Here is a 16,678-nt window from a genome sequence, read left to right as displayed (position 1 = left end):
TACAACAACGGATTTTGTTGTCGTAAAATTTGAGAACCAGCTCTCAAATTTTGTTTGTCGGAAATTCCGACAAATAATGTCCGATGGTGTCTACACACGGTCGGAATTTCTGACAACAAGTTCACATTGAACATTTGTTGTCGGAAATTCCGACCGCGTGTACATGGCATTAACCAGCTCTATCCAGGCCATATCAGTGAAATGTTTTGGCCCAAAAACGTGTCTGGGGATCTCCAAGACTAAGCCCTGGGGATGAGGTAAAACCCATCTGGGGTGTGGCCTAGATTGAGCTGGCTGGGGCTGCTTTTATCTTCATGATGGTTGGATTTTGTTAGTATGTGGCGACTGGGAGCTTTCCTCTTTACTGCTACATGTATTAAGCCAGGACAGGCTCTTTCTAATCCAGCACCCTCAGTGGGAGCCACCAGATTTGGATTAAAACCTGGAGTGCCACCCAATGTTTTTTTTTGCTGCAGGTTCCCCCACAACATACTGTAGTTTTATCACCTGTTAATCTTGCCAGTGGATCTGTTATTTTCCTGCTGACTGTAGCAGGCCAAGCTGTCCACCAAAATTGGAGGTTAAGCTGGCCATACACTAGTAGAATATTGTTATAAAGATTTATTTTTCAAATTTTTTATTGAAGGCAAAAGAAAACAAGAAATCATAACAAAATACAACTGAGAGACTTTTTCCCCTGGATTGGGGGGGGGGGGGTGGGATAATTGTAGAGTGGTATCTCAATGCAGAGGTAGGGGAGCAGCCCTGTGCAACAAACCATACAGAAAATATCAGCAAAGTAAGATAAAGTAACATGTGACTATACCACTCAGAATAGGTAGACGACATGCATGGGATTATGGATAGGTGAGGTCTAGGAACCATTCCGATCTCAGAACCTTGGTTGATTATTGGTGACTCCTAATGAATTCACCTGGTGGTTTACCAGGGACCAGGTGTCTGAGTGTCCTCATACCCGGTATTATTATTATACACGATTTATATAGCGTCAACAGTTTACGCAGCTCTTTAAAATGTATAGGGGGGGGGGACAACACAATTACAGTACAGTTCAATACAAAAGGTACAGGAGGGCCCTGCTTGTAGAGCTTACATTCTAAAGGGAGGGGGTGGTGGTACAAAAGGTAATAGCTGCAGAGAATGATGTGATGGGGGTGGCTCGGGGGTGGCTTGCGATATAGTTTAGGTCGTGGGATAGGCCTGTAGGCATTCAGGGAACTTGATTTAGGGAGATTATGGGTCGACAGAGATTTCTTGCTTCCACAAAATGTGTATTGAAGTCAGTCGGAGCTGTGAAGCTTACATCCAGGAGAGAGGAGAGAGGGTCAGAAGGGGGGAGTAGAGGAAGAGGAGGAAGATAGCTCAGAAAGTGAAGGGGAGGGACCAAGAGACAAGAAAGGGTAGGGGAGTGGGGACAGAGATCCAGTTTCTATGGGTGAAGAAAATTGTCAGTGGTTATTCAGGGCAGTAGTAGGGCGTTGTCAAAGTAGATAAGGGGGTAGACAATGGGGGTAGATAATGGTCAACCCAAGGGTTCCAAATGCGTTCAAATTTTTGGACCCTGTCTAGGAGAACTGCTTCTATTTTGGCGTGAATCATGGCTCGAGTTTTTCATAAAGTTTTCATTTATTTTCCTTATTGTTAGTGGAGTCAAACTGACGTCCATTTTAAACAACAGGGACAAGAAATTTAGAAGGAGCAGGATGGAGAATTTTTCTCAAACTAATTTCTAATAGTGAATGTGGTTTTACGGGAAAGTCCGTTCACTTCAAAATGAATTGTTAAAAGCAACATTCATCATGTCATAGAATGTACTGTGAGAATTTTTGAATTTGAATCTTCGTATAAACATTTGTTAGAAAAGCTACTACTACTAGCTACTAACATTTGTTCGAAAAGCTACTAGTATATGTCCAGTAGGTCGCAGTCTCTGATCCAAAATGCTCAAAGAAGCTGTCAGTCAACCAGCAGGGGACATTGATTGCAGAGAGAAACCAACATCCAGCAGAACTGGAAGTTGGTGGTCACATTTAAAAAAAAGGGCTCCAAAAATTGCAGGATCAACGGCTATTTTTGAAACATTTACTTGGACCGTCCCAGAAGCGTTTCACAGAGAGGAAAGGGAAGAGAGGGGATTTCATATCCCCGGGACTGGCTGCGTTAACACTGACAGCTCAGCATCCTTGGAGGTAAATACAATGGGAACTGGGAGGGGGGTAGGGTATTTGGGGTACAATTTTAGTTCACCTTTTCATTTTTTATGTAATGGGGAACTAACATTTTAAAGACATGATTAAAACATACTTTTCCCCAGAAGTCTAGTTTAAGTCACATAAATAAATATTCTGTCAAGTGTGCACTATATTAACAACCTTTATTTTCATCGTCTTACTACCATTTTCCTGTTTTGTAGAGTATCTAATGTGACTATGCAGTCCAAATGGGATCCAAGTTAGGCAGGCTATACATGATTAATTTTCTTTTGTTCAACCAGCAGATTGAAGAAAATTAATTGATTCACTACAGCAGAGCTATTTTATTCTGACAGCGGGGAGATTTCCTCACCATCAGAATACATTCATCGGTACCTCTGGCTAAAGCCAGCGGCACTGATTGTGCAAACATTTCCAACAGGCTGGTTGTAAAGAAGTTGATCAAGAGATTAGATTCTATACAAAGAGCCTGCCCATACATGGATCAAAATTCAGCCGGTTCAGCTGAACTGGCCAAATTTAGATTCATCTATTGCCGGCTTTAGTCCTAGTGCTCTCAGTAATAATCTTTCAGTAACAGAACTGTTCTGACACCCTGCCTGTCTTCCACTGTTGTGTTACGACAGTTGTGTTGAGGTGTGTGGCTGTTGCTTAGATATGGCAGCATGGGAAAGATGGAAGCATGGGGTAAAAGGGTATTTTATGGCATTTTACAAATGTTTGCCAAACTAGGGAACAGAATGATAAAAACGCTGCTATAATCCAATGTCCTATATAATCCTTTGTAAGCCTAGACTCTGATCTCTCCTATCAGCCCCAAATCCAATCACTGTCCAAATGTTGTAGACTTCACCTCTGTAATGCAACGTACACACGACCGGACTTTCCGGCAGAAAAGGTCTGACGGAATCATTTAAACTGATATTCCGATCGTATGTGGGCTTCAGCTGACTTTTTTTTCAAAAATTCTGATGGACCTAGAAATAGAACATGTTTTAAATCTTTCTGATGGAATCAATTCCTATTGAGAAAACCGTTCGTCTGTATGCTATTCCGAGAGACCAAAAAGAATGCAAGGGCAGCTATTGGCTATTGGCTTTTCAACTTCCTTATCTAATACCGTCGTAGTCATCGCATTCTAAACGAATGGACTTTGGTGTGATCTTGTGTAGGCAAGTCTGTTTCAGCGGAACTCCATCTTAACTCCGTCGGAAAGACCATCAGAGTTTATTCTGATGGAAAATCTGGTCGTGTGTATGTGGCATAGCTCAAAAATGTGTCTCATTTTAACTGATGAAACCACTAAGCTTCTAATTCACTTGCTTACTTTACTGCCAATCCATTCACTGGCTTCCAATTGCCCAGCATATTAATTTCAAAATAAATAGAAAAATATACATCTTTATATATCTCAAAATATCACCCAAACCATCATTTACGCTCTAAGACATCCTGCTCTCTAGCTCAGTTCCTTCCATGTTCACCTTAAGGACTTCTCCAGAGCCACTCCCATCATCTGAAACTCTCTACATCAGTCTGTCCAGCTATCTCCTACTCCCACCATCTTTAGGCGATCCCTGAAAACTCTTCTCTTCAGGGAAGCCTATCCCACCTCCACCTAATAACTGAACTTTTAATTCCTCTCAGCTCATCCCTCACAATTATTGCCTCTGTACCACTTGTCTTAAGCTATTAGATTGGAAGCGTTTATGAGCATGTACACCTACACAGGTTGAACTGGATGGACTATTGTCTTTATTCAACCTTACCTACTATGTAACTATGAGTTGGGCCTCTTAGCCCCTGTATTTTGTATATTGTAACTGTACTGTCTCCCTTTATATTGTAAAGCAAGGTCATTTAAGAGACATTACAGGTACCAAGAAGACTTAATACTCAGCAGCAATAGGAAATCAGGTGAAAACCTTCTTGCTCATAGACCACTTTGTAGTTTGACATTTCAGTGATCTAGCAATAAAAAGCTTGTAGCAGTTTTAGCATTAAGCACAGTATTTAGAAAAATAAATGTTTCGATGGACAAGAGTGGGTTCCCAGCTGAAAGTCATGAAATACAGGGAATCCATGCTGCTTTTGGCTCTGCGGCTGCAGTCAAGCATATGTCTTGTTGCATGTACCAAATGACCTTTCAAACTCAAATTAACAATAACCATTTGGTGCGCAAGGATGACTTCAAGTTACATTTGAATAGATAAGCAAACAGAATATGTCAATCAGGTGCTACATACATAACATCTCATGTAAGTTATATAACTTATATTTATAACTGAGGTGCACATTCAGCATTCTCTGCCTGTCTGTCTCCTATGAGGTACTAGTGGGGAGTGCTGTATCATTTTTACGCATATCTACAAAACAAAGATGCTTGAGTAAAACATCTCGGATTGCAGGATTCCTTGTAACACCTAAGCCTGTGACCCAAGGGCCACCAACATTTTATTTATTCTGTATTCAATTAAAGGGGGCTTTCCTTAATGCAGCTAGGCTTTAAATAAATGTAGTGGTTAAGACTGACCCTTTCGTTTTTCAACTAAAATGAATGAATGAAACCCTACGGATATATAGTGCTGTTTGTGTTGTAATAGATTAGTACAATAAAATGGTACTCATACATCAATTGAAAAAAAAATAGCTACATTAGCTAATTGGTGTGTGGGTCCAGATAATTTAAGAGGGCACAATTTGCCATGTGAATCCACTAGGTACCATAAATGATAAGTCTAATAGGAAGTATAAGGAGGAGAGTTCTGAAATCTGAATTGTAAACTACTGTTCGGAATGGAGAATTAACATTCATGGCAAAATATGAAATCTCCAAATGCAGCGCACAATTCTCTTCTTCTTTAATGGGATAATAATGAAGCTGCTTTGCTGGTGATACTGATGGAGTTATTGCAAACAAATTTTCAAAGGCTTTTTTTTTCTAGTGATATCAAGAATAATATTATAATGTTTTTTTTTTTTTTTTTTTTTTTTGTGCAAGTTACCACAACACCATTATCCCATAGTTTATAAGATCAAATATACAACTATGTTGGTGTCTCTTGTCAATTGTATTTTTTAAAATGTAACTGACGACTCCCAAACTGTCATTTGAAGTAAAACACATAGCCAAGTATTATTCTCCACTATTTTTTAATTGTACATTAAAAAAAAAAAACAGAACTTCACCAAAAAGTGCATTCTATGCATCCAAAAATATAGAAAATATACCAAATCAAATCATTATTCAGCCAAAAAAATAATGTCAAAGCAATAACTACAAGGCCAATAATAAATAACACGTTACCTCCTCCAATTCCACAACATGTCTGGTTGACGAACAGCCATTCAGAAACTAACTGAAAAGCACTAAATGAAAAACGTGAAAAGAAAAGCCTGAATCAACACTCACCAAACTTCTACCACGAAATTAGCAGAAGGAGCCCAAAGGGGTGGCGCTAAATAGCAGAAAAATCACTTAGTACGTCTAGTACGTCACTACGTTCATAATTGTTGGCCAAGATTTGTGTGACTGTGTGTATGCAAGACAAGTTTGAGCCAACACCCTTTGGACAAAATTCCACGGTTTTGTTGTTGGAAAGTCAGATCATGTGTGTACAGTGCTTCACAGTTTTTTGTGGATGTTCTTTTAAAAACACTAAGCTTATTATTGCTAATAGTGCCGTGGATGCTTTATCAGACTTTGACTACATTTACAAAGCTCCAACTATCAGGACCAAAAAGGCTATTTGTGAGTCCTTACATTGCTCATAATGCATTCAGAGTTTTAGCCATGGCATCCCATTGATCTTATTTATTTGCTTCTCCTGATGGACAGTCCACTTAAGAAAGTTTTAGAGCTTGGGCAGAACTTTACCTGCATAAATAGATGTTGAGCGAGCTGCGGGCTTAGCCTTAAGCTGGGTATACATGTACAAGTTTTTTTGTTTAGCCAAAAAAAAAACTGACAGATGTTGATGCAAGGATCAACACAGTGGGGGTTATTTAAGAAAGGCAAATCTACTTTGCACTGCAAGTGCACTTGGAAGTGCAGTCGCTCTAAATCTAAGGGGTAAATCTGAAATGAGTGGAAGCTCTGCTGATTTTATCATCCAATCATGTGCAAGCTAAAATGCTCTTTTTTTATTTTCCTTGCATGTCCCCCTCGGATCTACAGTGACTTTACTTCTTTTTTCTTCTTTCACTTCAATGCACTTTCAAGTGCACTTGCAGTGCAAAGTGGATTTCCCTTTAGTAAATAATCCCCAGTGTGTGATGTAGGGATGTCTCTCGCTGAGATATTGTATTCTGACACTCCCACCCTGTCAGAATACATTGATCAGCGCTTGCAGCCATGCTGGTTTTGCTCGTTTTCTAGCAAGATCGCTCTACAGAAGCCAGTCGTTAGACAGGTTTTCCTCTAAGAGACAGTGGTACACATGTACCCAAAAGTTTTACGGTTTCTGATGAATCAGCCCTCTTTTGGTAGGTGTGTACCTGGATTTAAGGTTTTTTTTTTGTTTTTGGATACCCCTTTCAGTTTATTTTTTTGCTGTTTGAGATGTCCCTTCATTTTCTGTCATGGAGATTCAAAAGGAAGTGAGAGGAAATCTCTACATAGTTAGAGGACATATATTCCAGTGGGAGTAAATGTCCACATTGGAAGATTTACCCTCACCTCCTGTTTTGGTAAAAACTGTAAAATTTCTAATTTATTTTTGTCACAGAGACAGCGATAATCAGAACAATAGATAAGAACAGTCTTCCCACTGGAAACAGCAATAAACACCCGGGTTCATTACATCCCTCTATTCAAAAAAACAAATACATGAAATAATAAAAAAAAATACATACATGTTAGGCTTCATGTACACTGGCAACTCCTGACTGTGGCTGTAGAAAAACAAATATTTTTGTAACTACAATTTTGCCACATTTTGCACTTTCCCATGGCCTGCATAAAAACCTATCCTATCCTATCCTGAACGCAATCTTCCACATTCAGGAGAGGGAGGTTTAACTTCACCTAAAAACTGTAGCGCCTAAACTCTCCTAAACTCTCCTAAACTCTCCTAAACTCACCTAAACTCTCCTAAAAGTCATCTGTACATGGACACTTTGGGCGTTATTTAGGAAAGGCAAATCCACTTTGCACTGCAAGTGCACTTGAAAGTGCACTGAAAGTGCACTTTCAAGTGCAGTCGCTATAAATCTAAGGGGTAGATCTGAAATCAGTGGAAGCTCTACTGATTTTATCATCCAATCATGTGCAAGCTAAAATTATGTTTTTTATTTTCCTTGCATGTCCCCCTTGGATCTACAGCGACTTTACTTCCAAGTGCACTTGCAATGCAAAATGGATTTTCCTTTAGTAAATAACCCCCATGGGCTCGTATGGAGTTAGGAGCTTTGGCAAAAAAAAACACCAGAAGCTGCCGGGAGCTGCCAGTGTACATGAAGCCTTAGGGCTCATGTACACTACATCTTCTAAACTTGAGTTTAGGAGCTTTTGGCGTTTTTTTATCAAAGCTCTTAAACGCAGCTCAATAAAAGCTCATGTACACATAGGATTTTACAAGAGTTTAGGAGCTGTTGTGGTTAGGGAAGGTTCAACCTCCCTCTCCTGAATGTGGAAGAAACACGTTCAGGATAGGAACGCTTTGACCACCGGCTGCAAGCATTTTGCGTTTTCCTGTTGGCCGGTGGTCAACCTTGTCTGTGTGTACATGAGCCCTTAAGGTGTTTAGAGACATAGGATCAGGCATGTCCCCCAGGCAAAATACAATCACATTGGGCAGCCGTGGTGATCTTGACAGACATCCCTGGCTGAGATTTCTCATGGGAAGAATTTATTTTCTGAAATTGAAAGATTGCTTTTATTTTAGTTGGAAGTATCTAACCAGTCTTTCTCCTTACTCCCTAAGGCTAAACATACAGTATCTCACAAAAGTGAATACACCCCACACATTTTTGTAATTATTTTATTATATCTTTTCATGTGACAACACTGAAGAAATTACACTTTGCTACAATGTAAAGTAATGAGTGTACAGCTTGTATAACAGTGTAAATTAGCTGTCCCCTCAAAATAACTCAACACACAGCCAATAATGTCCAAATTGGGCCCAAAGTGTCAATATTTTGTGTGGCCACCATTATTTTCCAGCACTGTCTTAAGTCTCTTGGGCATGGAGTTCACCAGAGGTTTACAAGTTGCCACTGGAGTCCTCTTCCACTCCTCCATGATAACATCACAGAGCTGGTGCATGTTAGAGACCTTGTGCTCTTCCACATTTCGTTAGAGGATGCCCCACAGATGCTCAATAGGGTTTAGGTCTGGAGACATGCTTGGCCAGTCCATCACCTTTACTCTCAGCTTCTTTAGCAAGGCAGTGGTCACCTTGGAGGTGTGTTTAGGGTTGTTATCATGTTGGAATATTGCCCTGTGGCCCAGTCTCTGAAGGGAGGGGATCATTCTCTGCTTCAGTATGTCACAATACATGTTGGCATTCATGGTTCCCTCAATGATCTGTATCTCCCCAGTGCCGGCAGCACTCATGCAGCCACAGAACATGACACTCCCACCACCATGCTTGGCTGTAGGCAAGACACACTTTTCTTTGTACTCCTCACCTGGTTGCCGTTACACACGCTTGACTCCATCTGAACCAAATAAGTTTATCTTGGTCTCAGACCACGGGACTTGGTTCTAGTAATCCATGTCTTTAGTCTGCTTGTCTTCAGCAAACTGTTTGTGGGCTTTCTTGTGAATAATCTTTAGAAGAGGCTTCCTTCTGGGACGACAGCCAAACAGCCATACAGACAAATTTGATGCAGCGTGTCGCGCATGTTCTGAGCACTGGCAGGCTGACCCCCCCCTACCCCTTCAACCTCTGCAACAGTGCTGGCAGCACTCACACGTCTATTTACCAAAGACAACCTCTCAATATGATGCTGAGCACCTGCACTCAACCTCTTTGGTCTACCATGGCAAGGCCTGTTCTAAGTGGAACCTGTTGTGTTAAACCACTGTATGGTCTTGCCCACTGTGCTGCAGCTCAGTTTCAGGGACTGGGCAGTCTTCTTATAGCCTAGGCCATCTTTATGTAGAGCAACAATTCTTTTTTTCAGATTCTCAGAGAGTTTTTTGCCATGAGGTGCCATGTTGACCTTCCAGTGACCAGTATGAAAGAGTGAGAGCAATAACACTAAATGTAACACACCTGCTCCCCATTCACACCTGAGACCTTGTAACACTAACGAGTCACATGGCACCAGGGAGGGAAATGGCTAATTGGGCCCAAGGGGGTTTCTAACTTTTATTGCAGCTTTTAGACATTAATGGCTGTGTGTTGAGTTATTTTGAGGGGACAGCAAATTTACACTGTTATACAAGCTGTACACTCACTACTTTATTTTGTAGAAAAGTGTAATTTCTTCAGTATTATCACATGAAAAGATATAATAAAATATTTACAAAAATGTGAGCGGAGGTACTCACTTTTGTGAGATACTGTATATGCCAATCCTAATGTACACGCCTGTGGTCAAATAATACAGTATACCTGATGACCTTCCTTCTCTAGTTAAACATCTATTGATCAGTCATTTTATTCATTTTGCTAAAATTTAGAGTTTTTATTCTAGTTCCTGGACCCTGTGAGCCAGAAGATCTTATCGATGGAATCATTTTTGCAGCCAATTTCTTGGGTTCTACTCAGCTTTTGTCCGAACGAAATCCATCAAAAAACATCAGAATGATGCAAGCCCAGGAAGCCGTTAGCCGCGTGAAGGTAAGGCAAGGGATATAGTTTATTTCACAGTAAAATATACTGAGTGTGGTGTTGTGTTATTATTTACACTACAAGATCCATAGTTTGCAAAGTTGATAAAAGGATACATAAGTAATTTATTTTTACCTGGCAGATCTTATCCTATACAAATGGCACTGCTTATGTGAGTGGAGTTAATGTTAGGATAACAGTAGTTTGCCAAATGGAACTTGGTGTGCATATTATGAGCCTTATGTGTTTTGCATTAGTCTCATGAAGCTTTGCACAAGGATAAGTATAAGTTCAGCCACGTGACTATGATTTTGAAAGCTCTCGGGGCTAGGTTGAAAACGACTGTCACTTTTTGATGATTTAGCATTGAAAATTGAGTCTATTGTTTTATTTTTAGACATTTTTTTTAGTCTGTGGTCTCAATATATACCTTAAATTTAGAATGTTGCAGCTTGTTTATCAAATAGCAATCTGATTTAGTTCACTTGACACGTTTGAAAATATCTGAAACAAGTTGTTTTATTAAAAAAAAGACACATGGAAAAGTAATGAAAACAGCAATGGTGTATAGTAACTCACAGCTAATGACAATTCCTTGTTCTGCATCACAGAGCAGTCATAGAGGTTGATTTACTAAAACTGAAGTGTGGAAAATCTGGTGGAGCTGTGCGTAGAAACCAATCAGCTTCCAGTTTTTTTTGTCAAAGCTTATTTGAACAAGCTGAAATTAGAAGCTGATTGGCTACCATGCACAGCTGCACCAGATTTGGCACTCTCCAGCTTTGGTAAATGAACCTCATCATGTGGAAATAATGGTTTTTGGTTACGTCCCTGTGCATGTTGCTCTTTACCTTTTGAAATAAGGACCAAATCTGTTACATTGTGTATCTGTGTACATGTGAATGAAATTACAGACCATAGATGCAGAGTAAATGATTTATTCCTGCAGCCTGTATTGGAACAAGTACTGTACATGTGTCAGGCCCAGCCATAGAAAATAATGGGTGGTATAGGTAAACTCGTGTGCTCTATAGTTGGGCCTGGTGGATTTGTGCTGACTGGAATACAGACTGAAGGAGAATGGGTCATCACAAGTTTGAGATGCTGCCCAGGAAAAGATAGGCATTGTTGCTATAAGATTTTTAGTCTGTGAGTCTTTGTGGGTTTCATTCCTTCAATTTAAAGGGTTTCTTTTTTTTATTTAAATAACATACATGTTATACTTACCTCCTCTGTGCAAGGGTTTTGCACAAAGCAGCCCCGATCCTCCTCTTCTGGGGTCCATCTGCGGAACTCCTGGCTCCTCCTCTTCTCGAGTGCCCCCATGGAGAGCCAATTTCCATGGGGGCACTCATGCGGGCACTCCCGAGTCCTGCTGCTGCATCCATTGACACAGACAGCAGGACTTGACTCCGCCCCGACTCCTGTTTCAGTAGATTTGATTGACATTAGCGGGAGTCAATGGCTCCCGCTGCTATCAATCTATCCAATGAAGACCCGAGACAGCGGCCGGAGCTGCTGTGCTTGTCTCTGTCGCTGGAACGATCAGGTTCAGGTAAGTAAAAGGGGGGGGGGGGCTCTGGGGGTCTGCTGCACAAGGTGCAGAAGGTTTTTCACCTTAATGCATAGAATGTTTTAAGGTGAAAAAACTCAAGGGTTTACAACCCCTTTAAATTTCTGAACCTTGGCTTACTAGGTAGTGAAGCAAGAATCAAAATGACAATCCTGAAGTCTTCACTTTTAAAGTGTTACTAAACCCACACAGCAAAATCAGTCTGTAAATTGTGCTTGTTATACTCAAGGGGTTAATCCTCTGCATTGTGTAAATAGGCTGTTTATTTCTGCCTTCTCTGTTCCTCTCCTTCTTCCACTGCCCCCAATACATTGCCTGCACATGCTCAGTTTGGAGAGATATTTTTTCTTGGGAGAGTGCATGTGATCAGCACAGGGCCAATCAGCACTGCCCAGACAGAGAGTCAGGGGTTAGTGATGGCCGAACGGTTCGCCCGGCGGTCGTTTCGCGGCGAATTTCCGACATTCGCGGTCCGCACGTTCGAACGCCTTTTTCCGTCGTTCGCCGCGGCGGACTTACGTGTTTAATGTATACAAGAACTTTAACCTTTGGTGACACGTTTATCATGTGATACAGGACAGCCAATTGAGACATGACAGCACATGGACACTTGTACATTCCCCCTAACCTATAAATACACCCGATCCGGTGGCCATTTTACATTCTTTCTTCTGTTAAGATAGGGACAGGTTCCTGTGTGGAGTAGGGAGAGATAAACCACTAGCTATTTGGTACACAAAAGTTCTTTTCAGGACTGGTATAGGTGTTAGGTGTTGATAGGTTTGCTGTGCTGCTGATTCTTGCAGCAGCCTGAGTGTCTTTTGTTAGTTTAGAGAAAGGGAAAGGACGGTGTATGCTACAGGGACAGCCAGATTAGTCTTTCATCATCATCATCATCATCATCATCATTAGCTGTTACTATCAAGGTCCACAAAAGAGCTGTTCCAGTAACCACTAATCGTTCTCTTTTTTTGCCAATTTGTATAGGGACAGGAAGGAAGCAGTGTTGTCAGGCAGTGAGGGTAATTTTAAAGACTTGCTGTTATTATTAGTTCCACAAAGGTTCTTTTCAGGACTGGTATCAGTGGTACAGTAATAGGCTTGTACATGTATAATATTCTTTCTTCCAAATATAGAAAGGATATTATACTTGACTGCTGCCCTTCTGCTGCAGTCTGCTAAACATTCACAACTCACTTGTTCCACAAAAGTTCTTATAAGGACTGGTAACTTGGTATAGGGTGCTACGGTACATAGGCTTGAGTGCGGTACAGTCTGCTGTTCTGTAAGGACCGCTATCGGTCCACAATAGATAGGGTTGACGTGCACCACTGCTGACCGCTGCCCTATACTGCAGCAGTCCTTCAGCGGTATAGGGACTGACGTACAGTCTGCTAATCACTAACACACAACCTGCTTGTTCCACAAAAGTTCTTATAAGGACTGGTAACTTGGTATAGGGTGCTACGGTACATAGGCTTGAGTGCGGTACAGTCTGCTGTTCTGTAAGGACCGCTATCGGTCCACAATAGATAGGGTTGACGTGCACCACTGCTGACCGCTGCCCTATACTGCAGCAGTCCTTCAGCGGTATAGGGACTGACGTACAGTCTGCTAAACACTAATACACAACCTGCTTGGTCCACAAAAGTTCTTATAAGGACTGGTAACTTGGTATAGGGTGCTACGGTACATAGGCTTGAGTGCGGTACAGTCTGCTGTTCTGTAAGGACCGCTATCGGTCCACAATAGATAGGGTTGACGTGCACCACTGCTGACCGCTGCCCTATACTGCAGCAGTCCTTCAGCGGTATAGGGACTGACGTACAGTCTGCTAAACACTAATACACAACCTGCTTGGTCCACAAAAGTTCTTATAAGGACTGGTAACTTGGTATAGGGTGCTACGGTACATAGGCTTGAGTGCGGTACAGTCTGCTGTTCTGTAAGGACCGCTATCGGTCCACAATAGATAGGGTTGACGTGCACCACTGCTGACCGCTGCCCTATACTGCAGCAGTCCTTCAGCGGTATAGGGACTGACGTACAGTCTGCTAAACACTAATACACAACCTGCTTGGTCCACAAAAGTTCTTATAAGGACTGGTAACTTGGTATAGGGTGCTACGGTACATAGGCTTGAGTGCGGTACAGTCTGCTGTTCTGTAAGGACCGCTATCGGTCCACAATAGATAGGGTTGACGTGCACCACTGCTGACCGCTCACCTATACTGCAGCAGTCCTTCAGCGGTATAGGGACTGACGTACAGTCTGCTAATCACTAACACACAACCTGCTTGTTCCACAAAAGTTCTTATAAGGACTGGTAACTTGGTATAGGGTGCTACGGTACATAGGCTTGAGTGCGGTACAGTCTGCTGTTCTGTAAGGACCGCTATCGGTCCACAATAGATAGGGTTGACGTGCACCACTGCTGACCGCTGCCCTATACTGCAGCAGTCCTTCAGCGGTATAGGGACTGACGTACAGTCTGCTAAACACTAATACACAACCTGCTTGGTCCACAAAAGTTCTTATAAGGACTGGTAACTTGGTATAGGGTGCTACGGTACATAGGCTTGAGTGCGATACAGTCTGCTGTTCTGTAAGGACCGCTATCGGTCCACAATAGATAGGGTTGACGTGCACCACTGCTGACCGCTGCCCTATACTGCAGCAGTCCTTCAGCGGTATAGGGACTGACGTACAGTCTGCTAAACACTAATACACAACCTGCTTGGTCCACAAAAGTTCTTATAAGGACTGGTAACTTGGTATAGGGTGCTACGGTACATAGGCTTGAGTGCGGTACAGTCTGCTGTTCTGTAAGGACCGCTATAGGTCCACAATAGATAGGGTTGACGTGCACCACTGCTGACCGCTCACCTATACTGCAGCAGTCCTTCAGCGGTATAGGGACTAAGAGTTTTGTCACAGGGTCATTTAAAAAATGACATGCAGAGGAAGAGGCAGGCCCTTCCGCAGGGGTGGTAGGGGTAGGGCAGGAGCAACAGGCTTGAGCCAAAGTGGGAAGTTGCAGAAGGTGCGTTCAATTACTTTAAAGGATGCACCAGACTTGGTTGAGTGGCTCGCTCAGCCTTACTCTTCTGCACCCTCCTCATCCTCTCGATCTGCACCCTCTTCTTCACTCTCTGCTATGTGCACCCCCAAAGACACTACCACCAACAACACGACCACCACCACCACCACCACATACCTTCCGCTTGAGTCACTGGAATTATTTTCCGATCCATATCAAGAGGACATTTCTGATGCGCAGCCACTCTTGGTATTGGATCAGGAAGAGGAGGTAGCAACAAGCGCTACTCAGCAGTCTGACGCCAGTACCCAGATCAGCCCAAGGAGGAGGTTGGTCCCCGGTGTTGCTGCCTACTCCGAGATCTCTACTTATAGCGGTGGGGAAGGTGACGTTGATGATGACGTGTCTAGTGATGTCACGTGGGTGCCCACAAGAGAGGAAGAGGAGGGGAGTTCAGAGGGAGATATGGACCAGCAGATAGGGAGGAGAAGCAGCAATGACTTACATTGCACAGCAGGGACAAAGCAGACTGCAAATGTATCAGGAGCGAGTCATCGACCATGTACGGTCACATCTGGCGCTCCCAGGACACCGGCACATGGCTCCGCAGTGTGGGCTTTTTTTAACGTGTCCGCTGCTGACAATAGCGTTGCCATCTGCAATCTTTGCAGTCAACGCGTTAGTCGCGGTAAGCCCAATACTCACCTAGGGACGACCGCCTTAAGAAGGCACATGAGCAGCCATCACCGAGCCCAGTGGGAGCAACGGAACACACAAAGCCACACTGCAGGCTCTCACCGTCCAGCCTCGTCTTCTACTTCTCCTTCTCCTCTCTCCTCACAATTGTCCTCCACTCCACCTTCCATCACGCCAAGCTCACATTTTTCTGCAAAAAGGCAGGCTTCCGTGGGCCTAATGTTTGAGCGTAAAAAAATGATGATGCCGGATAACCCTCTTGCCCAACGGTTGGCGGCTGGCTTGTCAGAACTCATAGCCCGCCAACTACTGCCATATAAACTGGTGGACTCGGAGGCCTTTCGCAAATTTGTGGCCATTGGAACACCACAATGGAAGGTCCCAGGAAGGAAGTATTTCTCAGAGAAGGGCATCCCAGAGCTATATGGCCATGTTCAGCGGCAAGTGAATGTATCTCTGGCACACAGTGTCGGTGCCAAGATACATCTGACCACAGACACGTGGTCTAGCAAACACGGGCAGGGAAGGTATATCAGTTTTACTGCCCACTGGGTGAACCTTCTGACGGCCGTCAAGCATGTAACCCGTGGCACCCGTGTAGATTTGGTTTTACCGCCACGGATTGCATGCAGGCCTGACTCTTCTTCTCCTCCTCCTACTCCATCCTCCTCCCTCTCCTCCTCAGCTGCCTCCTCCTTTTCCGCTGCTAGCGTCTCTTCCACTGCACCGCCCAAGCTCCCCAGAACCTATTCCACATGCCAGGTGAGACGTTGCCATGCCGTGCTGCGTCTGTTGTGCCTGGAAGCAAAGAGCCACACTGGCCCGGCACTCCTTTCAGCTTTGCGTTCACAGGCAGATGAGTGGCTAACACCGCTCAATTTGACAGTTGGTAAAGTGGTGTGTGACAACGGTGCCAATCTGCTTAGCGCATTGAAACAGGGCAAAATCACGCACGTGCCGTGCATGGCACACGTCTTAAACTTGGTCGTGCAGCGATTCCTTGTCAAATACCCTGGGGTCCAGGACATCTTGCGGCAGGCAAGGAAAATCTCGGCCCATTTCAGAAGATCTTACACGGCCATGGCTCGCCTTGCTGACATTCAGCGGCGACACCATCTGCCGGTCAGACGTCTTATTTGCGATTGCCCGACGCGATGGAACTCAACCTTCTATATGCTTGATAGGCTGCTCCAGCAGAAACGTGCAGTTAACGTCTACCTGTATGAACTCTGCGAAAGAAACGGTTCTGGGGAGCTGGGTTTTTTTTCACCGCGCCAGTGGCTGCTCATGCGCGACACATGCAGACTTCTGCGGCCATTTGAGGAGATCACCAAACTGGTCAGTCGCAGCC

At 43.3% G+C, this 16,678-nt stretch overlaps 1 protein-coding gene across 2 annotated transcripts in view; it reads left to right on the top strand.

The window, feature by feature from the left end:
• APBA2 (amyloid beta precursor protein binding family A member 2) overlaps positions 1 to 16,678 on the top strand; it is a 655,935-nt gene that overhangs the window by 419,031 nt on the left and 220,226 nt on the right. For both annotated transcript variants that reach the window (XM_077472278.1, XM_077472277.1), the window contains exon 6: positions 9,882 to 10,027. In XM_077472278.1, the coding sequence (XP_077328404.1) occupies positions 9,882 to 10,027 (146 nt within the window). The remainder of the gene's footprint in view (positions 1 to 9,881; positions 10,028 to 16,678) is intronic.

This window comes from Lithobates pipiens, unplaced genomic scaffold (genome assembly GCF_037356315.1).
Source record: "Lithobates pipiens isolate NorthernLeopardFrog02 unplaced genomic scaffold, aLitPip1_a1.2 Scaffold_8, whole genome shotgun sequence".
Classification (NCBI taxonomy): Eukaryota; Metazoa; Chordata; class Amphibia; order Anura; family Ranidae; genus Lithobates; species Lithobates pipiens.
The sequence above is the reverse complement of the archived record's forward strand: the minus strand, read 5'-3'. Positions and strand labels throughout refer to the sequence as shown.